General features: G+C 39.4%; 2 protein-coding genes across 2 annotated transcripts in view; one reads left to right on the top strand and one right to left on the bottom strand.

Annotated features, from left to right (window-relative positions):
• Positions 1-4: 4 nt before the first annotated feature.
• On the bottom strand, positions 5-9,990 carry EBNA1BP2 (EBNA1 binding protein 2). Its single transcript, XM_032218829.1, has 10 exons — positions 9,890-9,990; positions 8,962-9,076; positions 7,345-7,428; positions 6,522-6,688; positions 5,897-6,020; positions 3,842-3,931; positions 3,570-3,645; positions 2,695-2,788; positions 441-603; positions 5-334 (listed from the first exon to the last, which is right to left on the bottom strand). The coding sequence occupies exons 2-10, from the start codon at positions 9,034-9,036 to the stop codon at positions 287-289; spliced, it is 921 nt and encodes a 306-aa protein (XP_032074720.1). The 5' UTR covers positions 9,037-9,076; positions 9,890-9,990; the 3' UTR covers positions 5-286.
• A 189-nt stretch (positions 9,991-10,179) lies between these two features.
• Positions 10,180-27,227, top strand: part of CFAP57 (cilia and flagella associated protein 57) — a 38,914-nt gene continuing 21,866 nt past the window's right edge. Inside the window, exons 1-6 of the mRNA XM_032219060.1 lie at positions 10,180-10,527; positions 12,193-12,509; positions 15,535-15,821; positions 20,958-21,165; positions 23,989-24,141; positions 25,528-25,667. Coding sequence (XP_032074951.1) covers positions 10,371-10,527; positions 12,193-12,509; positions 15,535-15,821; positions 20,958-21,165; positions 23,989-24,141; positions 25,528-25,667 — 1,262 coding nt within the window. The 5' untranslated portion in view covers positions 10,180-10,370. The remainder of the gene's footprint in view (positions 10,528-12,192; positions 12,510-15,534; positions 15,822-20,957; positions 21,166-23,988; positions 24,142-25,527; positions 25,668-27,227) is intronic.

The following is a 27,227-nucleotide window of genomic DNA, read 5'->3' as shown; positions in this document are numbered from 1 at the left end:
ACTCTGCAGGGCCAACATTGCTTCTTTCCAAACCTTAAAGGAAGATGAAACAATACTTTTTAATTCATTTAAGGAATTTTCAAACTAGTCTGAAAGGAAAGGCAATAAAAAGCATCTATTTGCCATTTGTGTGTTAATTGTGGTGTGCACAGGATCAAACAGAAACATCTGCCATTCCACAGCACACCCATAACCAGGGAGGTTCAAGTTCCATATCTGTTCATGGCTATATGCCAATATTATGTATGGAGCTGGACTTAAAATGTCATTCCATTTCCAATCCTTATCACGAACGGCTCTTAATTTTTTGCCTCATCTTTTTGCCAGGCCTCTTCTGCAAAGAGAGGAAAAAATATAGAATTCACTAGACTTATCAGCATAGTCACACATGTTCCCCTAGTGATCCAATTGTAGCATGTAATAACCCAACTCTAACTTACTTTGGCACCCTTTTTTCCTGCTTTTCCAGTTCCCTTGTTGTGGGCTTTGCTAGCACGGAAGCTGGACACATCATTGTAGCTTTCCTTAGTGTTCCATTTGGACCCCTTCTTTCTGCCACCAAAGCCAAATTTCTGATTCTTGTAGCGTCTTTTTGCATTTGGTCTGAAAGAAAAAACAATATGTCAGTCATGACTAGGTATTTGTTCCTACAAATAAAATTAAAAAGATACTTTGGCCCATATATGTTGTTTCTTAAAAATAGCCAAATATTATACTTTCTGCCAAACTAGGTTTCAGTAAACATTCCTTTTAATCTAGCAAAAAGACTACTCAATCTGTATTCAATATTGTTTTTTTTAAATAGTTTTTATTAAACATTTTAATCTTTAAAAACAAAGAAAAACATAAGAAAAAACAAAAAAACCAAGACATGCATAACAATATAAAGTAATTATACAGTCTTCTGTATTGGCATTCATGTTTAGCCTTTATAGTTCTCCATTCTGCATTACCTTCCTATTGATTTTACCTTGTCTAATAATAATAACAGTACTGACACTTGTAATTATATTAATTGTTTATATCACCCTTATATTTACATTCTCTATTTCCTGTTTTGGCTTCTGTTTTCTAGCCACTTATAAATTCTATTCTATATTTTATAGAAGTCCGATTCTTCTCTTTCTTGGTCATTTTGTCCATCTCTGCACATTCAAGTACTTTTCTAATTATTGTTTCATCTGTGGGTGTATTGATTTGTTTCCAGTTTTGTGTGAAAGCAATCCTAGCTGCAGTGAGTATGTGTAGTGTTATATATTGAAATTATTTATCCATTTTGTGGTCTAATATTCCTAATAAGAATACTTCTTGTTTCAGTTCTATTTTTTCTCTGTAATTTCTTCCAACCATTTCTGAATTTTGCACCAGTATTTCCTTGTGATAGGGCATGTCCACCACATATGGTAGAATGTTCCAGACTTGTGGCTACATCTCCAACATTTGGGGATAAATTTGGATACATTTTGGCCAATGTCACTGGGGGCAAAGATCATCTATAAAACATTTTATAGAGGTTTTCTTTGTAGGCTACTGCCGTCATAAATTTATAATTTCTTTCCCATAGTTTATCCCACTTTTCTAACTCTATATTATGACCAAAGTTTCTTCCCCAGCTAAGCATTGTCTCCTTTACCGTGTTTTCCTCCATTTTATATCTTAAAAGAAAATTATATAATTTGGTAATCATTTTTCTTCCCATTCCTAATAATATTTTATCTAATACCATTTGTTTCTCATATATTCTGTATTGTTCTCGATCTTTTTTAAATCTTGTTTTCATTTGTAAATAATTTGTAAATAGGGCCACCATTCCATATTTATTCCTTGTGTTTTCAGATCTTGTACTGATTTTAATTCTCCTTTTTCATCTAAGATTTCTGCATAACTTATCATTTTACTGAGATCTATAGTATTTGGATATGACATTGCCTCTATCATTGATAACCAGATTGGGATTTTCATGTAATGGGTTTTTTTTAAAAAATTTTCCCAGACCTTAAGCAGGGCATCCCTTACTATGTGTCTCTGGAAATATGAATGAGATTTATTTTCTCCCTCCCAGAGGAAGCCATGCCAGCCTAGTTGGAGATCATGGCCTTCTAGCATGAGAATCCTTTTATTTTTTAGTTGAATCCAGTCCTTGAGCCATGTCAGGACTGCCGCCTGATAATAAAGATTGTTTTGTAAATGCTAGATGTCAGCACCTGATTTAAAATTTCTCCATATGTACAAGTCACAACATAACTAAGTTCTGCTTTGTAAGACAGTTCTTGCATTTCAGGAATGCAAGTCTTAAATGTTCATATTTATGATATAATTCCTTTTAGCTGATTTTACACATGACGCTCACTCTTTTGTTTCATTCAGTTACTGAGGCTTCTAAAAGACACTTTAAAAATCTTGAAAATGATAAGAGTGCATACAATCACTGACAGTCCCCCAAATAAAGAAATTATGATAATGTTTCTTAGTGGATCAATCTTTGATCTTAGTTGTGTGGACAGCCACTTATCTGAAATGGTGTAGACCAGAGGTCTCCAACCATGAAGAGCCCTGGTATAGACTCTCTTGCTCGTGCAGGGAATCAGACTAGATGACCTCCAAGATCCCTTCCAACACTTCTATTTTATTCTATTTCATTCCATTCTATTACAAAAGACTCATATTCAGAACAAAGATGCACTTTAGTCTTACCCCTTCTTCATTGGCTGCCTCTCTGTTCCTTCCTTCTTCTTCTGAGGCTCAGATGATTTTTCACCTTCCAGGAATTCCAGCTTGTCCAAGAGACCTTACATGAAAGGAGAAGGAATAAGTGGCTACAGCCTTCTGGCACTCTTAACCCTTGAATCCCAAAGTTCTGTAATACTTTATGTATATCGAACTGAATTTAAAGAAAGTCATAAAGAAGTGTTTAATTTTATAAAGTCCCAAAAACATCCAATCACTGACTACCAAATAACATAACATTGGGTTTGTTGAATCTACAGTGATCTTACTGGATTCCCAAATCTATCAACCCAAAAATGGATAAGACCGAATTTTGAGGTAGAGCATCTCTGAATCTGGTACTATGTTTTAAGTTCATAAGCTGATTATTCACAAAATAGCCACTCTCCTGTCCTCAAATTTTCTGTTGTCTATATGAAAAGGTCAGCTATTGATTGATGCAGCTATTAAACAAAGTTTACAGAGCCACTGAAATCTCTCGGTGGCTACAATCCACATTCTACTCTTTCTTTTTTGTAGTGAATTAATAGAATGGAGAAAAGTAGCAAAAGAGAAAGTCTGCAGAAAATCAGAAGTAAAAAAAAACAAAACTGAACAGAAGCAGGAGACCATAGCTGACATTTAATGGAGGATCCCTTATCAGTTAACATAGGTGCTAATTGTTCAGTTGTAAATATAAAACTGTTACCAACGTATTGTTGGTTCGATGATTCAGTCATAGAAGACTATTTACTGGCACAACAAGCCTTTATTAGGCAGCTGATGCTGAGACTCATGTTTTCTTGTTATCACATCTTCTTACTCCTTTTCTAAAATTGAGAGGTGGGAAGGAAGTGACTCACCCTTCTGATATTTTTTGACTGCATTCAACATTGTGGACTTCTCTTTCTGTCTTTTCTGCAACACGTCAATTTGAACCTATTAACAAGAAATCAAACATGAACCTTGCTCTCCCTTGTACCTGAACTTTTCCAAAATGTTCCAATTTTATGCATCTGCAGATACATATGGTTCTCATTCAGCTTCTGAGGAATCCTGTCTGTTGACTGAAAACCTTCCAAGCAAAACAGTTTGAATGAATTGAAATGATTTTTGTCATCCAATTGCAAGTTACCTGTTTGCCATATTTTCTTAGGGCACGGAGTTGTTTAGCCTTTTCAGACTTTTCCATGGCTTCTTTTTTGCTCTTCAGCTTTTCACGAATCTAATGTAAAAGAATATGGTTTTTGTTGGTTTTTTTTAGCAGATGGATGCATACTCCTACTATTTAGACATGACAAAGACTTTCAGCTTTTTGTAACAATGCTACAGCATTTTAAATATGTTATTAAATTCTATCATTACCATATTTTTCAGAGTATAAGATGCAGAAATGTTTGGAAGAGGCAAATTAAAAAAAAGTAGGTAAGTAGAGGGATAGAGAGAGAGAAATACAGTAGGTAGGTAGGGAAAGAGAGAGAGAAATAGAAATACAGTAAGTAGGTAGGGAGAGCAATAGAGAAATACAGTAGGTAGGTAGGGAGAGAGAGAGTAGTTAGATAGGTACGTAGATAAGGGGAGAGAGAGAGAGAAATACAGTAGATAGGTAGGGAGAGAGAGGTAGGTACGTAGGTAGAGGGGGGGAGAGAGAGAAATATAGTAGGTAGTTAGGGAGAGAGAGTGAGTAGGTAGGTAGAGAGAGAGAGAGAGAGAGAGAGAGAGAAATATAGTAGGTAGTTAGGGAGAGAGAGTGAGCAGGTAGGTAGGTAGAGAGAGAGAGAGAGAGAAATACAGTAGGTAGGGAGAGGGAGAGAGTAGGTAGGTAGGTAGATGTTTTCAGGTCTATTTATCCAAGTGCTGGAGAAAGAAATTGCTGACAATCTGCAGCACCTAAGACTTCATTTCTGCTGCACTTGATCAATGTAATTCTCATCAATCACTCTAACCAAAGAGCTTCCCAAGAGGAAAAAAAAAGTTTTTGCACTCTGTAAACCTCCCCAAAACGGCCCATTTTTCGTGAAAACGGCCCCCTTTTTTTCTTAAAAAAAGAGGCATGAATAGCCTGGGGGGGGGCCTTGCAGAGTGCTCCTGGGGGTGGGGGAAAAACGAGCAAAAAACGGCCCATTTTTTTGTGAAAACAGGCCCGTTTTTTGTCAAGAAAATTGCATGCATAGCCTTATAGAGGCTTATAGAGTGCTCCCGGTGACTGGGGGGCAAAATTGAGCAAAAAATGGCCAGTTTCTTGCTCATTTCTGCCCTCCCTAGGCCCAGGAGCTCTCTGAAAGCTTCCTACAAGCTATGCACAGCCATTTTGGTTAAGGGGCGGGGCTTCGGGAGGCAAAGAATGCTGTATTTGATGCATAAGACGCACCCAGATTTTCAGCCTCTTTTTTTGAGGGAAAAAGATGTGTCTTATACTCCGAAAAATATAATACTTTCCTTCTTATTTGGATCTATTCTGACAAGGTTCACTAGCATTTCACATTAGACAAGATAGCCATGTCAGAATACATATCCAACCATAACACATAATAATCAAAGCAAAAAAGCACACACACACACACACACACACACTCACTAGAAAGATAAGTAGAAGATTAAAAGCTATGGAATAAATAAAAGACCAAAAGGTACAATATTAATTTCAATTTTGTTACTAAAGAGGATTCAGCATTAAATGGTAACTATATATAATTCCATAGAAGTAAATAAAATTTGATAACTTATTCTGTATGTTGTAAAAAAGAATTTAGAGAAGTAGAAATATTATTCCAATAGTAAATTCCTGTTCATATTCTATGCTAAAAGAATAAGCAGTTTATCTCAAAATAACTAAACAGCACATATCTATGTCCTATTTGTCCCTTATTTTTATCATGAATGAGTAAAGGAAGAGCACTGCAGGGTAACAAGGTAATAGGCCCTTCTATATTACAGGACTTTTAGCTGCATAAGTTTTACTACAGTATATAACTTTGACTATTAATTATGTGAAGATTAAGAGGCTTAATGTTACTCTAATCAATTACGTAAACATATCACATTCATTCCCATTTCTACATTCCTGTGCAAGCTTTGCAACCAGCATCTTCAAAATTCTAGAACAAATGTGACACAAGTTTCTCTCCAACAGAGCCACACTCAATAATGACAGCTAGAAGAGGTGTGAAATTGAATCTTTAAATCTTACTTTTTGCATCTGCTGATCAGATTTTGCCATCTCTGCAAAATAATCATCAGGCCGCCTTGTGGGGATTTTAAACTGATGTAATCGAGGTAATGCTTCCAGAACAGAGGCTTGGGCTTGATGATAACTGGGGAAATCAGAACCAACATTACTATTTCTAATCAGTGGCTAAATATTCCAAAGATTCAGGATTTTTGACCTATTAAACATATACTTCACTGAAATAAAAACTATCTAGTCTAGCTGCCTTTCATTACTGCTATGGAGGCACTCAAGAGGTAAGCTTTTTAATATGCATTGTCAAATAACTGCAGCTATACAAATAGTGTCAATATGCTAATAAATTGTTACATATGTGCAGTGGGAAGTAAAATAACATTATTAACATTATAGCAACATATAGCTTATACATAGTGTGGTGAACCACTTAACATACATTATTAAGCTATATTACTTTTGTTTCTTATATGAGAATCTATTCATAGTAGATTAGTACCCTATGTAGACCTGTCTTAGCACTTCATGTGAACTTAAGACTGTACCACCTATTGTGCACAAGAATGAAACAAAGGCTGCATATAAGACTCACAGCATAATAGAAACTTTTGCCTCATATACTAAGACTTACAAGCTCATTTCTCTTTTAAAGTCATCTTCAGGGTCAACAGAATCCTTTTCAACTATGTTCTTAGAAGCTGCACCTGTGACATTTGTTTGCAGCGGTGAAGTAATATCAAGCCTTTCGACCCAGGACAGTTTTTTTTGGAATTCAGACAAGCATCGTTTCAATCCATCCTAGGGAGATCATATTAATTCTACATTACCTCAATGCTTAGATGTTTCTCCATATCAGTTAATATATCCAAACTATCATTCAGAATAGTTGCAGATGACATTCATTTTAAAGCAAACAAGAAGATTTTGCACTAACACACCAATTTCTCTCAAAAAGCCAGATTCCAGTTACATGCTCATCAGACAAAATGTGCAATATTTAAAAATTCTAGTCAATGAATGTCAGGTATTCTGGGTTTAAGATCTTCCTAACAAAGATCCACACAAAAAACAGTGTTTTGTTACACTGGCAGCATAAATCAAAGCTGCTCCACAAGTCTATCCTCATATTACATTCATATTACGGCAGAATACATTCATAATATACCAAACTGTAAACACTGTACCTTTAGAAACGGAGAGTTTTACTTCCCAACATTTCTAGTTTTTTTTCAAAAACCAAGGAACTAAAGCTTTTAATCAATCAACGACACCTAATATAAAAGGTTGGACCCACTGAGCTGTCAGATAAATAGACCAAACCTTTGAATGCTTGGTGTTGAATTTAGAATTCCAACTCACTGTACTAAAAGGCTGATGTTTAAAAATGTGAGGTAAACATTGAGTTGTTCAAAAACAACCAAAAAAGTTCAAACAATTGATATCACAATACTTACCACATTATTAAAGGCTTTTGGTTGTCCCTCCAACACAACATTTAAGCCCGGTTTCAATGAACCTTTAGCAAATGCTTCCTGAAGCTACATTGAAAAGAGGTAGTATTTATATTAACACATTAAAAATTAATGTATACAAATATAAAACTGATCCCACTGATAATAGAAGTGAGCATGTGACATCCGAGCACAGAAATGAGCATACAAGGGAAAATAATCATCAGGTCAGTGATTTCCAAGCTACAGCATTTATCCTGATGCCACAGGAGCACTTCTGGTTTAGATCAGATACTGCTATGCAATTAATTGCAGACACTGTGCAATTAATTCTTAAGTGTGGCACAGTAACTAATGCTGTCATTAATCCAGTTAATATGCAAACATAAACTCACTATACTTAACCTTAACTGTTTTAATTATTACTAAGGTAATATAGCTCATCAAATGACAACAATTAGCCAACCTTGTCTGGCCTCAGCCCCTAAAAAGGATAAGTTATAGGGAGGCAATCAAGAAATGCTATGGTTGCAGGTACATTCCTGCAGAAAGACAATGGCAAACCACTTCTATATCCATTCATGGTTGAATTTATGTAGTCATCACAGGTTAAGTTCAAATCAAGAATATCATTATCTTAATACAATACAGCAAGTCACGATAATACAAAAATTGGAAATATGTGCATAGTTACATCACAACACAATTACAGCCCTTATGCACAATACTTGCATATCAATGTCTAATTGTCAGTTATCTCCCTTACAGATATCCCAAAGGTGCTTTTTCAGGAGGCTACTGGACTTTCTTGTTTTTTCTTTGAAGATGTTTTGCTTCTCATCCAAGAAGCTTCTTCAGCTCTGACTGGATAGTAGGGAATGGAAGGATTTATATTCTTTACAGACACCTTAGTCATTTGCATCCTTTTAGAGGGTCTTTGAAGCACTCTGACAAATAAACCTCCAAGTGCTTCAATGACCCTCTAAAAGGATGCAAATGACCAGCTGTCTGCAAGGAATATAAACCCTTCTATTCCCCATCATCCAGTCAGAGCTGAAGAAGCTTCTTGGATAAAAGTGAAACATCTTCAAAGAAAAAACAAGAAAGTCCAGTTGCTGCCTGAAAATGGTTTTCTTTTGGAATGACCATGACTGGATGACTGGGAATCTCAATAGACTCTTCCTTACAGATATTTCTACCTTTATAATAATCATGTTTTGAATATTTGAAACACCTTATATAAATATTAAATAGCATTATTTTAGGTATTTAAATAAGTGCATGTCTCTGATTAATGCAGCTACAAGTAATCTAAAGCAGCTATAAATCTTAAGATTATTGAAATTTTGTATAATTGTCAATTTAAAACAGAATAACAGAGTTGGAAGGGACCTTGGAGATTTTCTATTCCAACCCCCTGCTCAGGCAGGAAATCCTATACCATTTTAGGCAAATGGTTGTCCAATCTCTTTTTAAAAACCTCCAAAGCACTGCTCCATACCAGCCTATGCATTTATCAATTCATACAAGATCATTTAAAATTCAGCTTAAATATTAGTTTCATTCCTATAGTTTAAGCAGTACTAGAATATTGGGGCATATCTCATGTGCCAAACATACCTCTTGATCTGCTAGAACAGATTCTTCAGAATCAGAGGATAATGACAATTCTTGCTCCATGGCTATGGGCGGCATGTTAGACTGCTTTTTGAGATGTTTGGATTTTGCCTCCAAGCTGTGTCAAAACCAAGAAAATATATTGCAAATGCAAAGCCATGGAACAAATTCAGAATTGGACTGCTAACTTCATCCTTCTCTCAGCAAGGCACATACAATATTAATTAATGAGGTTTTCCCTATCCATACTTAAAGTCTACTAAATTAGGAGCTATTATGCATCAATGTTGAAAATACCTGTATACATGAAAAACAACATGAATGTCAATTTCAATTTAACCTGGAAAGTCTTTTTCAAATACAATTCTTTACATGAACTGCTACCACATTTGAAACCTGGACTATTTTAACTATGATTTTGTTTTATCAAACAGATCTCTCATCTAATCTAAAACCTGATTTAATCGTTAAAATAAGTTTTGAAAAGTACTAAACTATCATGACGTTCGTGTGTGTGTGTGTGTGTGTGTGTGTGTGTGTGTGTGTATACATACATACATACATACATACATAAATCCAAGCCTCTATATAAGGAAATTCCCCTCCCCTTGAACAAGTTGCTTTTATTTTAAATGCAAAGATATTCCATGTAACATTGGTATTTTGTAATTTCCATTTTTGTTTGCTTTTAAAATAAACAAAATATAAAACACGATAAGCTACAGCCTATTGAATGTCCAGTTAGCCCCCTCTCTCCAATTATTAATTTTGCATTAAACCGAATCTAAAATTCTTTCCAACTTCTATTCTTTGGAATCCAATCCATAAACTATCTGCTTAAGAAATTCGATGCGGTCCCCAATTTAGATTAGCAATGATCGATGCTTTTATGTCTGTGAGCTTTAGATGTTTCTAAAGGCGTCCTACTCACTTTGATCAACCGGTCCCCGGTTTAATTCAACTGAGCCCGAAAACTCTTTCAGCCATCCACCTTTTCGTTCACCACGAGGAATTGCTTTTAAAAAAAGGGACTTCCGCTTTCCGTGGCTGTTCCATCTACTTCCGGTTCCGCTCCGCCAAATTGTTAGCCTTGTCCTGGGGACGCTGTCGCCATGGCAACCCCTTCTCTTCCCTCGCATTTAGCCTTAGGGACGCATCTTCTTCATATTCTTTTAGCGGGCGGGGCTGAGGCCAGTCCTGCTACGGTCCTAAGGGAAAATTCTGGGCAGTTAATAGCAATTTTTGAAAACGGATCGGAGCGAGCAACGAACCGAAGGAGCGAGACCGCCGAGAGTAGCCGAAGAGCCCAGTCCCGGGGAGACTATCCGTGAAGGGAAAGACCCCCTCCACCTAATAAATCCTCTCCCGTTTGTCTCTCCTCTTTCTCACGCAGCCTTCTGAATTCAGTCGCGATGTCAGTGATTGTGGCTCAGGCTCTCCACATCTTTGGATTCCAGTCCCGAGTAGCAAATAATATTTGCTTTTTTGATGAGCAGATAATAGTCTACCCCGCGGGAAATAGCTGTGTGAAATACCACATAGAACAGAAATGGCAGAAGTTCATCCCAGGTAAATTAGCTCCCCCCCCCCTTTTCCCCCTCAATCATTTCGGATTCCGATACAAGAAGAGGAAACCCAAAAGTGCTTTTTCAAGAGGCAACTGTCCTTTCTTTGAAGACGTTTTTTGCTTCTCATCCAAGAAGCTTCATCAGCTCTGAAGGGGAAAGTTGGCATCCTACCTACACCATTGAAACTGTTTCCTTTGACTTTAATACTCTTACAAAGAGATAATGGTTCTTATATATTATTGTTCATTGTTTTCTCTCTTAACTTGCAGGATTTAAATACAGGTGGTTCTCAATGTACAACAGTTTGTGGCACTGAACAATGTGATTAATGACTATTTTTCACAGTTATGACCTTTGCAGCGTCCCCATGATCGTGTGATCAAAATTCAGATACTTGACAACTGGTTCATATTTATGACCGTTGTGTCACCTTTTGCAAACTTCTGACAAGCAAAGTCGATGGGGAAAACAGATACATTTAGCAACCTGGTAACTAACTTATCAGCTGCAGTGATTCACTTAATAACTATAGGCAAGAAAGATCATAAAATGGGACAAAACTCACTTAAATCTCCCATTTAACAATTGGGCTCAATTGTGTTCATAAGTCAAGGACCACTATAAGCTCATAAACTAACAAATTTGAAAACTTTAAAATTATGTATGGTGTTAAGTCCAATATTAATTGGGCTGAGAAAAAGGGACTGACCTTAAGTCACCAGTGAGCTTCCATGGACGAGAATAGATTACAACATGAGTTTCCAACATCATAATTCAACACATTAATCATACTGGCTCTCATAAGTAGCATCATGAGATAACATTTTGAAGGGAAGAGAGCTATTTTACATTATTCATTCTTTCCAAATGTGAGATACAAAGTTTTCACTGTTCTGTTCTTTTATCATCAGTGCTGATAAACAAAATACAGTCACCTCTTTGTCTTTTACAATATACTTTACAAGTTAAACAAAAATATAGGCAATATGAACTTCCAGTTTACTTATTAATGTTTATCAAATTTTGGCTTTTCTTTAATGTACTCAGGATTGGATGCTTTTGCTTTTGTTTATCTCCTGTTTACTATCACAGATGAATAATTGTTTATTGGAAATAGTTACATTCTTAAATGTAAAATTAAACTAGCCATAGTTGGTGTGTGTGTGTGAGAGAGAGGGGGGGAGGGAGGGAGGGAGAGAGAGAGAAAGAGAGAGAGAGAGATTATAGTAGTTTAAAACCTATATGAATTATTCAGGTTTTCATGTAAATATGCCAAAAAGGATAGGAGAAATTGTTTGAGGCCAAGCTAACTCAATTCACTTGAGTAATGTGAATTTCAAAGCACTAGAGTTAAATCTAAATAAGGCAGTGACTTTCATGATGACAGTTAAATATGAGCCAATGATGAGCAAGTAAATCAAGAATTCTGTCGATAATTTCTATCTCTAGAAATGCAGAACTAGCATATAAGCATTTTATGGATTTCTCATAAATAACTTAATTGCATTATTACTTGTGGATATATTAAAGTGCTTATTAGAAAATCAGGTGATTTATGTGGATAACCATAATACTGTAATTTGGTACCATTTTGTCCCTAATCAAAATTTAACTTTATGATATTAAGCTTACAGGAATTTCGTATTTTTGTGTGTGTACTATGTAGGCTCAGAAAAAAGCCAAGGGATGATTGCACTAGCAATAAGTCCCAATCGACGCTATCTGGCCATTTCAGAGACACTTCAAGATAAACCAGCTATCACAATTTATGAACTGTCATCCGTCCCATGCAAGAAGCGGAAGATTCTGAATATCTTTGATTTTACTGTGCAGGAATTTATCAGCCTGGCTTTTTCTCCTGATTCCAAATATCTAGTGGCACAGGCAGGACCTCCTGAATCACAGCTTGCCTATTGGATGTGGGAAAAACAAAGAACAATGGCAATTATTAGGGTTGATATTCAGAATAATCCTCTTTATCAAGTAAGTTGAAGATGAGTAATATCTTGGGAACAATTAAGTGTCAGTAATTATGTTGGCCCTCTGGATACAGTATTGAAAAAATCTTATTGTACTGATAGCTTCAGTGTGCAATTCCAGTTATCTTTATTCTGTATTTGTCTTGATAAATCCACAAATGTAGAAATTTCAATAGTTTGTATAACAATCTAAACATGGTATTGTTTTTATTGTAAGGTCCTAATCCAAAAATTCTTGCTTGTGTTTTGGAGACATGGCTGTCAATTTAACTAGATTATCTCAAAGATATCTTCCAGCCCTTACATGATATAATTCTTTGACTAATAGTGCTCACAATTAAAATGAGATTTTTATTTGAGTTTATGGAACCAGAATTATGTAACTATAAAGGAGCGTACGATAAATATCATACCGCTTATCCTAAATTTCCAATATACCAATCTATTAATTACTATAGTTTTTTTTTCATTCTGCGATGATTGTATTGTATTGTATTGTATTGTATTATTTGTATGCCGCCCTTCTCCGGGAGGACTCAGGGCGACGAGCAATTCAAGGGGGAAAAAGGGGAACATAAAAAGACAAAATACAAATAATAAAAGTAGACAACAGTCGCACAACCATACATGTCGAGAGGGGAGGGAACTCATCACCCCCAGGCCTGCCGGCAAAGCCAGGTTTTGACGGCTTTTCGGAAGGCCTGGAGAGAGGTGAGGGTCCGAATCCCTGCGGGGAGTTCATTCCAGAGGGTCGGAGCTGCCACAGAGAAGGCCCTCCAGGTGGCATTGGCTGGTAGATGGCACCCGGAGGAGGCCAACCCTGTGAGATCTAATGGGTCTGTGGGAGGTAATTGGCAGCAGGCGGTCTCTCAAGTACCCAGATCCAATACCATGAAGGGCTTTATAAGTTACGACTAGCACCTTGAAGCGTATCCGGAGACTGATCGGTAACCAGTGCAGCTCGCGGAGGATAGGTGTAACGTGGGTGTACCGAGGTGCACCCACAATTGCTCGCGCGGCTGCGTTCTGGATGAGTTGAAGTCTCCGAATACTCTTCAAGGGCTGCCCCATGTAGAGCGCATTGCAGTAGTCCAGTCTTGAGGTCACGAGGGCGTGAGTGACTGTTGCGAGCGCCTCCAGGTAGGGACGCAACTGGTGCACCAGGCGAACCTGGGCAAATGCCCCCCTGGTCACAGCCGACAAATGGTGTTCTAAAGTCAGCTGTGGATCCAGGAGGACCCCCAAGTTGCGAGCCCTGTCTGAGGGGGCGTAGATTTTCACCCCCCCAGCCTGAGTGATGGAATATTGACCAAGTTTTTGGGAGGGAAACACAACAGCCACTCGGTCTTGTCTGGATTGAGTACAAGCTTGTTAACCCCCATCCAGACCCTAACAGCCTCGAGGCACTGGCACATCATGTCAACCGCTTCACTGAGTTGGCACGGGGCGGACAGATACATATTGATGGTGTTTTATCCCGTGCCGTCGAATGATCTCACCCAGTGGCTTCATGTAGATATTAAATAGCAGGGGGGACAGGACCGAACCCTGAGGAACCCCGTATTTCAGGGGCCTAGGGGTCGACCTCTGCTCCCCAACTAACACCGACTGCGACCTGTCCGAGAGGTAGGAGGAGAACCACTGAAAAACGGTGCCTCCCACCCACACCTCTCGCAACCGTCGCAGAAGGATACCATGGTCGATGGTATCGAAGGCCGCTGAGAGGTCAAGGAGCACTAGGATGGAGGAATGACCTCCATCCCTGGCTCTCCAGAGATCATCGGTCAGTGCGACCAAAGCAGTTTCCGTGCTGTAGCCAGGCCTGAAACCCGACTGAAAGGAGTCTAGATAATCGGATTATGTTGTCAAATCTTTATAGCCTAAAATTCTTATGTTCACATCTTTTTGCCATTATTTTTTGTGTTAGTTTTTTTTATCTCCCACAAGATGCTATTGGACTCAGGGGAAAATGATTATTTTTATTATCGTTGTTGTAATATTTAATTAAAAGCCATTATTTTTATTAACATAATTAATAAAAAAATATTTTAATGCATTCATTATACTTAAGTTGTGGGTAATCAGTTTTCTTCATTTTTGAATAGTTCAACAACTCTGTCCTATAATTTGAGAGTAGTGCAAAATGTTAATGATGTAGCAGTGGATTAAGTAATATGTAGAATGACCACTACAATTTTGCTTTTAGCTAAATGGGGATCTTTTAGCTATCTTTACACAAAAAGCTGCCAGGAATCAATTTGGATTTGGTGCCATACAAATCTAATAAATATAGCTATATATGGTGTAGAGAGTAGGAAAAATGATCTTGACAGAAATATACAGGAACTGGTACCAAGGCAGTATCTGGAGGAAGAAATAACAGACTGTAGATGGCTTTGTAAAGTGGAGTCAACAACACTGGCAGCATGAAAACTTGATGAATAGATTGGCTCTTCAATAATTTATTTTAAGAGAAGGTGTTACAAAATTGTTTATACTTGTGATGGAGATGATGTCACATGAATACTTTTTCTTTGCTAGATTTTAAATTTTCTTTTTCTCTTTCTTCTGCACTTCTACTCTTTTTACTTTTCTACCTTTTTCAGTTTATATATTTAATTGTTATTAAATAAATTAATGTTAATGACATTGCTATTTTAAAAAAGAACAATTATACCAAGGCAAAGGTGGGTTGAAAAAGTTTTAGGTTCAGAGCCGTGAGTTAACATCCAGAAGTGGTTCAGGTAGATACCAGTACTTTCATAATTCAGTGGAGTATAAGAAGGAGGAAGGGGCACTGAATAATTGCATTACAAGATTCTGTTAACATAGTCAATCCCAATAAAAATAAGTCTAGCCTTCCTGTGGATTTCTTGGTCTGGACTGCAAAGTAAGGTTAATATGTGCATATATACACACTAAATATAATAGAATTGTGTTGCCCTTGATTTTAATGAATTAAATTAATTAGTTGAATTGCACATACATTAATAATTATCAAATGATTGGGTATGTGTGTTTCTTTTCAGGTGAGCTTCAATCCTCAGGATAATACTCAAGTCTGTGTCATAGGAAATGGTATTTTCAAGCTATACAAATACACGGAAGGAACCTTAAAGCAGACCAATTTCATACGGGGAGAACCCCAAAACTATTTGTCCCATGCCTGGCTATCTGAAGATAAAGTGATTGTGGGTTCTGATACAGGCAAACTCTTTTTATTTGATTCGGGTGATTTACGGTGGGAGACAAGTATTGAGCGGAAAGAAACAACCACTGATATGTCGCATGAAGAACCAGCTGCAGAATCAGAAAGGTGAGATTTCTGCAAATTGTTTAGTCAAAGATATAAAAAAAGCATGATTCAACAGTTGGACTAACTCTCTGGTTTCTGATAAAGCTATATTATGATTATTATTGTATGATGACCTTGATCAAGTTACTATCTTTGAGTATTTTAAAGATATTAAATGTTTGCTTCCAAGAAACATTCTTGGTTTGGAAGGTAAATATCTACCTTAAATATACTAAATTCCAATCTTGAATTTGTAAAATGTGTTTATTCAGAAAATAAGCCATACTTTAAATCCTGGATGTAAAATTTATACAGCACAGCAACTTTAAAATCACATTTTGGGAGGACAACTATTGTTAGATATCCCTCCCCCCTGCTGACAGACTGACAGAGGTTTCCACCAAGGTCCTCTGTTCCGGCGGGAACAGAGGTTGAATCCCATTGGTCAAGAGGTCTGACAGATCCCTTTAAAAGGGGATGCTGCCCAACCATTCCTTAGCCAGATGTTTACCTGACTTGCAATAAAGAGCTGTTGTTACTGAAGCCTTTGTGTGCCTCCTTTACCCGATCTAACACTGACGACGAGGATGGGATTGGAAGGCAACTAGGCTAACAAAGAGAGCAAACGAAGCCTTGCAAGTACATTCAGCCCGGAGCATCCTGTGCGGCATCGAGCAAGCCATCGCAGAACAACCAGAGATAATCAGAATGGCTGTGCACGCCCCATCAACTCTGTACGATCCAGCTACCGAACACTGGGAATCGTACATGCTACGATTCGAGTGTTTTCTGGAAGCAAACGATCTCACGGGCATTCCAGAAGCCCGTAAAAAGAACATGTTCCTTTACTGGGGCCGGGAAGTGTTTGAGACGGCGAAAAACCTCTCGGAACTGACCCCCCCTCCAAGCAGTGTCCTGGTCTGCACTACAACAAACGCTGAAGACCCACTATGCACTGAAGCCATCCAAATACGTTCGCCGGCACCAGTTCAACATTCAGAACCAGAAGCAGGGTGAATCGATCAACGAGTACATGGCGCCGCTTCGAAAAGCCTACTGTGAGTTCTGTGAACTGGACGAGCTGATTTTGGATTGCATAATTTGGGGTGTGCGAGATATCACTCTGCAGAGGAGGCTACTGGCTAAATCCAACCTCTCTCTGAGATCGCACTAGACGAAGCTAGAGCTTCCGAATCAGCCGCCCAATTGACGGAAACCCTCCAGAGCCACAGCGCACTTCCAGACATGCGGAAAAGTACCTGCATACATCACGAGACTACAGAACCCGAGACCTCTAAAAGCGAGGAGGAAGACAGCTACCGCATGCGCAGTAGCCGCAAAAAGCCGGCACGAAAATTCAATTCACAAGTTCCGACCTGCACCAGCTGCAGAGTAGACTATGTCCGATCATCCTGCCGTTTCCATGAAACAACTTGCCAGCGATGCAAGCGGAATGGGCACATTACCAAGTTATGCCGCAGCGATTTCCCTATGGCTGCAAGACAGCCCAAGGGGACCCAAAACCGCAAACAGTGACCTAAACCAGGGACTTGGCAGAACTAGCCACGGGAGTCAGAAGGGGATGATAGAATTGCCAACCTTACGTCTGCCACACAAAGCCTCCCCGGGCGCCCCAAAAAGCTGAAAGCCACTGTCCTCATTGAGGACTCTTCTTGCAAAATGGAGATCGACACTGGATCGTCACTGACCATAATCCCATGGTCAATCCTAAAGCAAGCGACTCCCAAGCTACAAAAGAGACACTCCAGAAGCCCCGATGTCTGCCTACGCGACTACTAGGGGAACCAGGTCCCCATCATGGGCCAAGGCACCTTCTGGGTAAACTACAAGCAATTCTGCGAAAACCTCCCCATGACAGTGGTCAGCGGGAACTTTCAGAGCCTACTGGGGCTTGATTGGTTCCAAGCTTTGGGGATGGAAGTGACCGGAGTCAACTCCGTGGGGGAGGACATCGCTGAAGCCATCTTTAAGGAGTTCGAGGACGTCTTTGGCCCCAGTCTAGGTGAGTACAAAGGAACCCCAATTTCCTTTAGTTTAGACCCCACAATAGCCCCAATTAGGCTAAAACCCAGGAGAGTACCCTTCGCGCTCTGGCCAAAAATTGACAAAGAAATTGATAAACTCATGAGCCAGAGCATCTTAGACCCAGTCAATCACGCACTCTGGGAGACGCCAATTGTGACACCTGTCAAGCCTGACGGCTCTGTTCGCATATGCGTGGACTATAAATGTACAATTAATAAAGCGCTGCAACAAAGCGCTTACCCTGTACCTATTGTACAACACCTATTGCATTCGCTTGGGCCAGGAAAAATCTTTGCAAAATTGGATATGGCACAGGCATACCAACAATTGCCAGTAGACGGCACTACTGCAGAGGCCCAAACCATTGTGACGCACAGGGGTGCATTTAAATGCAACCGCCTGCAATTTGGTGTTAGTATCACCCACGGGCTGTTCCAAAGCGTCATGGAACGACTTTTGCAGGGGATTCCTGGAGTCGTTCCCTATTTCGAAGACATCTTGGTATCGGCTGCAAATGAAGCGCAACGTTTGAAATGCTTTCGAACAGCTTTGGCTAGAATCAGAGACAAGGGCCTCCACCTCAAAAAAGAAAAATGTCAAATTAATGTACCAAAAATCACATTCCTAGGGTATATGATCGAAGGGTCTGGGATCCACCTGACCTCACAAAAAATTAAAGCCATTAAAGAAGCCCCCACACCCCGCAATCAGACTGAACTGCAGGCGTTCCTCAGGCTCCTTAATTTCTATAGCGTCTTTCTCAAACAGAAAGCCACCATTGCTGAGCCACTACATCGCCTCCTAGCCAAGAACGCAAAATGATCCTGGGACAAAGCCGAGGTTGCCGCATTCGCTGCTGTAAAAAGACTTTTGTCAGCAGATTCGTTCCTAGTACAATACAGCCAGACCCTGCCTTTGGTGTTGACCTGTGATGCCTCCCCCTTCGGTGTCGGCACTGTCCTCAGCCACCGCATGCCCAACAGAACCGAAGCCCCCATTGCATTTTACTCCAGGACATTATCCACTGCAGAGCAGAATTACAGCCAACTGGACCATGAGGCTTTGGCTGCAGTAGCCGGAGTAAAGAGATTCCACGAATATCTCTATGGCCGGGATTTCGAACTGATCACAGACCACAAACCATTGTTGGGGTTACTCGCTGGGGATCGTCCCACCCCAGTATCATTATCCTCCCAAATGACCAGGTGGACAATTTTTTTAGCAGCCTATTCCTACCACCTCATCCACTGACCGGGTACCACTTTAGAGCAAGCGGATGCATTGAGCTGCTGTCCACTGCCCGAAGTCCTCGATGACCCCACATTGGTCCTCCTCATTGACTGCCTGGAAACCAGACCTGTCTCATCTAGTGACGTTGCACGCCACTCTGCAAAGGACCACATAATAAAACAAATTTTGAACTGGGTGTGGAGGGGGTGGCCCAAGGGGCCTGTTGGGGCCGAATTCAAAATGTATTTTTCCAAACGGGATGAACTGTCAGTTATTAATGGGTGTTTGCTGTGGGGGGACCGGGTAATCATTACAAACCAATTGCGCATTGCAGTCCTTGAAGCATTACATATAGGGCATCCTGGGATTGTTAGAATGAAGTCTCTTGCAAGGAGTTACGTTTGGTGGCCTAACATGGACAGGGAGATGGAAGAATGGGTGGCTACATGCATGCCCTGTCAGGAGTCCAGACCGGCTTTCCCACGAAGCGGCCGCCAAGGAGTGGGAGCACCCACAAGCACCATGGTCCAGAGTACACATTGACTTCGCTGGACCAGTTCATGGCCAAACGTTCTTCATAGTTGTGGACGTTTATTCAAAATGGTTAGAAGTAGTCCTGATGAATTCCACTACAGCGGAATCGGTCATCAAGGTACTATGGAGACTATTCTCCATGCATGGCCTCCCCGATATCCTAGTCTCTGATAACGGGCCCCAATTCATGGCCATGCCATTCGAGACATTCAGAGCATCTCAGGGAATCAGGCATGCCCAGGTTGCGCCATTCCATCCAGCCTCCAATGGCCAGGCGGAATGAATTGTAAGATCCGCAAAAGAGGCCCTCAATAGGATGGGCCCAGGCGAGTGGCAAACACAAAATGACCACTACATACTCATTCAACACATCACACTCAGTGCTACCACTGGAAGAAGCCCCTCTGAACTCCTCATGGGCCACCGCCTAAGGTCTTACTTAGACCGACTACATCCAAATTATTCCACCTCAACACCCCCTGACTCCACAAGCAAGGTTAGGTCTTTCACCATAGGAGACGCGGTATATGCACACAATTACACCGGGGGAACGTTGTGGATTCCTGCAACTGTAATTGAAATTACTGGTCCCCGATCATACACAGTAAAACTCAAGGACGGTAGGAATTGGAGAAGCCATATAGACCAACTCCATAGCCGTGTGTCCAACTCGGTGCTTAGACAACCAAGTGTAACTCCTGCACAAACCGGTCAAAACCACACAAAAAATAACAGTCCTTCAAAGAGCAAATCAAGCCCAAGAATATCGGAAGACTTATCTGACTTCAATGCAGGCCCGCAGCGAGCTCTAAGCGAATCAACGCCAGAAGCTCTAGCTGCAGCCTGTGAAAAGTTCCAGGAGATTCCATCAGGCAGGTCGCTGGAAGCAACAGGTCTGTCCGACTTGTTCGAAGGAAACACCAAGACTGAATTGCACAGGTCAGGCAGAGCTACGCAAAAGCCTGCCTACCTGCGTGACTACGTCACCAGTTAGATTGTTCCATCCTAGAGGGGAGGAGTGTTAGATACCCCCCCCCCAACCCGGCTGACAGACTGACAGAGGTTTCCTCCAAGGTCCTCTGTTCCGGCAGGTACAGAGGTTGAATCCCATTGGTCAAGAGGTCTGACAGATCCCTTTAAAAGGGGATGCTGCCTGACCATTCCTTAGCTGGGTGTTTACCTGACTTGCAATAAAGAGCTGTTGTTACTGAAGCCTTTGTGTGCCTCCTTTACCCGATCTAACAACTATCTTAAAATAAAGGAGCACAATATATATTTTTTACACACTGTAAAACAAATATTTGAAATTTTTAACAATTGCTTTCTTTGTCTCATTTACTTTTCAAGCCTCATTGAATTTCCTGTTACTAATTCCCCTGAGTACTCTACTGAGGCAGTTTCTGACACTGAAGGGCAGCAGCAAGCCTTTCTGCCCCGAGTCACTGCTATTGCTGCATATTCCAAGGGATTTGCTTGCTCTGCTGGTCCGGGTATTGTTTTACTATTTGAGAAGTCTGATGAGAAAGATGGTTACCGAGAAAGTCGAGAGATTCGGGTGCGTAAAAGTTATGAAGGGTATAATTCTTCATTTTGCTACTGTGAAACACTATTTCCCTGACCAGACTAGTAAAACTGATGCTTGGAAAGAGAAGACTGAAAGGGTTTATGCCAAGCCAAACAAAAGGCATAGTATAGTTTTTGATAGTGACAAAGTGGTTAGGTAATCCTCCCATCTAGTTCTGGTCCATCATATATGGTTTGTCATAGGACTACACTCAAGAAAAAACTATTCTGCTTATTTGTAGCACAAATGAATTGTGCACTGTGATGATTAGTCATCCCATAGGGATCAATATTCAAGTTTTAAATATGGTGGTGCATTAGTTAGAATACACTACTGCAGGAAAACTTCGCCTACAGCCTGGAGTTAAATCCTTGAGGTGGTTCAGAGTTGATTCAGGCTTCCATCCTTCTGAGGTTGGTAAAATGAGGACCCAGATTGTTGGAAGCAATATGCTGACACAGTAAACTGCTTAGAGAATGCTGAAAAGCACTGTGGGGCAGTATATAAGTCTAAGTGCTATTGCTATTTAAGATGTGTTTTTAATTGCTATTTTTCTGCAGAACTGCTGTAGGCATATATTTACAAATACAAATACAATAGCAGAGTTGGAAGAGACCTTGGAGGTTTTCTATTCCAACCCCCTGCATAGGCAGGAGACCCTATACCATTTCAGACAAATGGCTATCCAACATCTAGTAAGAGCCGAGGTGGCGCAGTGGTTAGAGTGCAGTACTGCAGGCCACTTCAGCTGACTGCTATCTGCAGTTCAGCGGTTCAAATCTCACCGGCTCAAGGTTGACTCAGCCTTCCATCCTTCCGAGGTGGGTGAAATGAGGACCCAGGCTGTGGGGGCAATATGCTGACTCTGTAAACCTCTTAGAAAGGGCTGAAAGCGGTATATAAGTCTAACTGCTATTACTATTGCTATCTTCCTAAAGACTTCCCGTGTTGGGGCATTCACAACTTCTGGAGGCAAATTGTTCCACTGATTAATTGTTCTAACTGTCTAAATTTCTCTTCAGTTCTAAGTTGCTTCTCTCCTTGATTAGTTTCCACCCATTGCTTCTTGTTCTACTCTCAGGTGCCTTGGAGAATAGTTTGACTCCCTCTTCTTTGTGGCAACCCCTGAGATATTGGAACACTGCTATCATGTCTCATCTAGTCCTTCTTTTCATTAAACTAGACATACCTAGTTCCTGCAACCGTTCTCCATATATTTTAGTCTCCAGTCCCCTAATCATCTTAGTGCTCTTCTCTGCACTCTTTCTAGAGTCTCCACATCTTTTCTATATTGTGGCAACCAAAACTTAATGCAGTATTCCAAGTGTGGCCTTACCAAGGCATTACAAAGTGGTATTAACACTTCGCATAATCTTGATTCTATCCCTCTGTTTATGTAGCCTAGAACTGTGTTGGCTTTTTTGGCAGCTGCTGCACACTGCTGGCTCATATTTAAATGGTTGTCCACTAGGACTCCAAGATCCCTTTCACAGTTACTACTATTGAGCAAGGTGCCACCTATACTGTACCTGTGCATTTCGTTTTTGTTGCCTAAATGTAAAACCTTACTCTTTTCACCATTGAATTTCATTTTATTAGATAATGCCCAATGTTCAAGTTTGTCAAGATCCTTCTGTAACTTTAGCCTATCTTCTGGAGTGTTGGCTATTCCTGCCAGCTTGGTGTCATCTGCAAATTTGATGAGTTCCCCATTTATTCCCTCATCCAGATCATTGATGAAGATGTTGAAGAGTACTGGGCCTAAAACAGAGCCTTGGGGTACTCCACTGCATACTTCCCTCCATGTAGATGCAGTTCCATTGAGGACTACACATTGAGTGTAGTTGGTCAGCCAATTATGAATCCATCTGGTGGTGATGCTGTCTAACCCACATTCTTCTATTTTTTCTAGTAGTAGGTTATGATCTACCTTATCAAATGCCTTACTGAAGTCCAAGTAAACTATATCCACGCCATTCCTCTGGTCCACTAATTTTGTCACTTTTTCAAAGATTGCAATAAGTTTAGTCTGGCATGATCTGTTTTTGACAAACCCATGTTGGCTTTTGGCTATTACTTTGTTTACTTCTAGGTGTTCACTAATTTGTTGCTTGATTACCGTATCTTTTCCTGGTATTGAGGTCAGGCTGATAGGTCAGTAGTTTCCAGGATCTATTTTTTTTCCTTTTTTGAAGATGGGAACCACATCAGCTCTTTTCCAGTCCTCTGGCAGTTCCCCGGTGCTCCAGGATCTCTGAAAGATATAGTTCAGTGGTTCTGAGATCTCGTCTGCCAGTTCCTTTAGAACCCTGGGGCGTAATCCATCCAGTCCTGGTGATTTGAACTCATCTAGGGTAGACAGGTGCTCACTTTCCATTTTCTTCCCTATTTCATCTTGTATTCCTAATCTGATTTTTGTGGTGCTGTTTTGATAGGTTGGACTGTTTTATCCCTTTGTAAAGACAGATGCAAAAAATGAGTTAAATAGTTCTGCTTTCTCCCTGTTGCTTGTCACCTTCTTGCCACTTTCTCCCAGCAATGGACCAATAGTTTCCTTAACTTTTTTTCTTGTTTTTAACATGTTGGAAGAAGCTTTTTTTTGTTATTTTTTACTTTTGTGGCAAGCCTTTCTTAATTGTGAGCCTTAGCTTTCCTCACTTCATCTTTACAGGCTCGGCTATTTGCTGATATTCTGCCTTAGTTATGTCCCCCTCTTTCCACTTTTTATACTTATCCTTTTTGTCTTTCAGTTTGTCAGAGAGTGCTGCTTTCTTTTAAGGAAACAAAGTCTAATGTGGTTACTTTATTTTATAGATTCCTCAAGATCCATGCAGCAGTGATCCAAACCAATCAGATAAACAAGATGTTGTGTGTATTTCCTTCAGCCCTGCAGAAGAGACACTTCTCATCAGCACAAATAAAAATCAGGTGTATTATCTTTCCATGTCATCAGCTGAGTTAACTAAAGTAAGTTATTTCAGAGCCCCTCTCTGAGGGACATGGGAAGTTTAGAAATATAAATAAATAATAAGTTCACACCAAACAATGAAAAGTACTACTACACAGGTAACATTTAAAAATGTATTTCTGCAAATGTAGAATACACTCTTAATAAGTGAGCATCAGACACATCCTCATGGTTGAGTTAAAATATTATTCACTACACTTTGCTGCTCCCACTAAAGATCCCTATCGTGTTACAGGTATTGTACTAACAAATATAATTACAGCGTTCTGGGCACATTAAGAAGCCTCCACAGATTCCCCTCCATCCCATTAAGTATTGCCAGTTTGCAGAAAAACGTTCACCAATCATACCTTAATATGGAATGAGGTTAGGGCAAGAGGCAACTTTTGAAAAATGGTTAGACACACTGCTTTTAAAGAAGATAAGAAATTCAGGTAATTGGCTGTATAACAATAAAAATAGCTCTTTACAATCCAGAAATTGGGGCATGTTGTTTTGTCTATGCATTTGCATTTTATTTCTGAATTCAGCTTAAATTGCTAGTTCTTGTCTTTAAATCCCTAAACATTTTGAGCTGGAGTCATCTACTTGTAACAGATTCCAGTTTAAGGTTGACAGCTCTTCAATATAAGAACAGATTGGCAGGTATCCATGACCAGACTTTTCCAGTTGGAGGGTTATTATGAAATATGCTTTCTGCTTGACCATCTATTAGGATTCCTTTAATACTGTGCTTGGATATTTTATTGAAACCTTTTTTTTCTTTTAGTTTCTTTTGAGTAATTTCATCTGTTTAAAACATGCAGCTATTTTAGAAGTGCCTGTTTCTAGCTAAGTTACTTGAGGGTAATTTGTGTAGATTCAGGTACAATATAAATATGTGATGTCGCCCTCAAGTCAACCTGGTGACTTAATGGACATACCTGTGCAGTTTTCTTGGCAAAGGGGTAGAAATGATTTGGCATTGGCATTTTTTTTTGTAAGGATGTTTACTTCCCTCGTAGCACAAGTCCTGGAATTTTCCAGAGGTGCCCCACCAAGATTTGATCCTGGACCTAGTAACTAAGTCCAGATAGGTTTATAGAGATTGCTATCTCTTTGTTTTCTTTTTTTTGATGATAATTTAAAGCTAAGGTCATTGCATATTTTGTTCTGATAGATCTAATGTATATTGATCCTGGACCTAGTAACTAAGTCCAGATAGGTTTATAGAGATTGCTATCTCTTTGTTTTCTTTTTTTTGATGATAATTTAAAGCTAAGGTCATTGCATATTTTGTTCTGATAGATCTAATGTATATTTAATCCCATTGAGAATGTTTGGTAGAGTTAGTGTTAGACTATCATATAGGTATTTGTTCGCTAATACATATGATGTTTCATAAGGGAGAGACGGCTCATTTTGAATACCTGAACTTCCCAATACACTCTTCTGCTGTTACTGGCTTGGATACCTGCATTCGCAAACCACTTGTTGCTACATGTTCGCTTGACAAATCTGTCCGTATCTGGAATTACGAAACAAAGTAAGGAGGCCTGCTTTCTTGGTTATTACATGTGTCTTTTGACTAAGTGAGCAATATAATAGAATAAATGAAAATTGCATGTACTTGCTAGGATTGGGCAGCCATTTGTTTAGAATAGAATAGAATTATTTACTGGTCAAGTGTGATTGGACACATAAGGAATTTGTCTCCGGTACATAAGCTCTCAGTGTACCATAAAACAATGAAGTAATAGGTCATAAGTTATAGTTTCAATCATTAATCATAAGATACAAATAACAAGTGATAAATCATAAGATACCAATAGGAGAAGATAGTAGGAAAGATTAGAAGATGAGAAAAGAGAAAAGGAAAAAGATGAGAAAGATTTGGAATACTACAAGGAGTCCTCAACCTATGACCACAATTGAGCCCCAAAATTATGTTGCTGACTAAGACATCTGTTAAGTGAGTTTTGCTCCATTTTATGACCATTTTTGCCACAGTTGTTAAGTAAATCACTGCAGTTGTTAAGTTAGTAACATGGTTGTGAATCTGGCTTCCCCATTGACTTTGTTGTAAGAAGGTTGCAAAAGGTCATGAGTCAGTTGCCAAGCATCGGAATTCTGATCACATAACCATGGGAATGTTCAATGGTCATGTGAAAACGGTCACTTTTTAGTACTGTTGTAGTTTTGAACAGTCACTAAATAAACTGTTGTAAATCAAGGACTACTTATATACGCTCTCCTGCTTGAGCAGGGGGTTGAACTAGAAGACCTCCAAAGTCCCGTCCAGGCCTATGTATGATGCTATATTTCTGAAAAGAAGTTCCCATTGCAATACAATACATAGTTGCAGTAGAAATGGGTCACTGGCACTATGTTTAGTTTTATGATGGTAGCTTAGGAAAGGATTATTATCTGTATAATGGTTTTAAATCTGAGCAAAAATCCATGCAGTATTTTGAGCTGTCCAAATTTTAAAAAATGCTAATATTTTTTAGATAAATTTGGTGAAATGTTCATGCTGTTTCTCATTAGGTCAGAGAATGCAAATAGAATTTTATTAAAATATTCAAAACTATTATGTAAAATATTGGGTTAGCTTGATTCCTAATTTTTTGCTCATGGAAATAAGTTGTTCAAATAGCTGACCATTCCCACTTAATGTTTTATAATATCTATGTTGTATTGCATATTATCATTAAAATGTTCTTAAGTCTCCTGACACAGCACAAGATAACAAAGGGGTCCGTTAAAATTTCATACCCTAGATTACACCACACAGAGTGAAAGAATTCCTTGTTTGTACAAAGTCATCATCTGACACATATTACTATCCTCTGTTCCTTTTTTTTGTTTTGAATGTAATTCTTCTCTTGGAAGTTAGAGAATGCTAGACAGCTAAAAACCGATTGTGTCCAATTCATTATCCCAAAGGTGCTTTTTCAGGAGGCAATTGTACTTTCTTGTTTTTTCCTTGAAGACGTTTTGCTTCTCATCCAAGAAACTTCTTCAGCTCTGACCGGATAGTGAGGAATGGAAGAATATTCCTTGCATTCCTCACTATCCTGTCAGAGCTGAAGAAGCTTCTTGGATG

This window comes from Thamnophis elegans, chromosome 5 (genome assembly GCF_009769535.1).
Source record: "Thamnophis elegans isolate rThaEle1 chromosome 5, rThaEle1.pri, whole genome shotgun sequence".
NCBI lineage: Eukaryota > Metazoa > Chordata > Lepidosauria > Squamata > Colubridae > Thamnophis > Thamnophis elegans.
The sequence above is the reverse complement of the archived record's forward strand: the minus strand, read 5'-3'. Positions and strand labels throughout refer to the sequence as shown.

What these genes read in the sequence shown, in the direction of transcription:
- EBNA1BP2 (XM_032218829.1), bottom strand. Translation starts at nt 9,036, where the DNA reads ATGCCGCCCATAGCCATGGAGCAAGAATTGTCATTATCCTCTGATTCT. An exon ending in CAAAAGCCTTTAATAATGTG is followed by an intron (nt 6,689 to 7,344) that starts GTAAGTATTGTG and finishes TGATCTCCCTAG; the next exon opens with GATGGATTGAAACGATGCTT. An exon ending in AGTCAAAAAATATCAGAAGG is followed by an intron (nt 2,789 to 3,569) that starts GTGAGTCACTTC and finishes CTTTCATGTAAG; the next exon opens with GTCTCTTGGACAAGCTGGAA.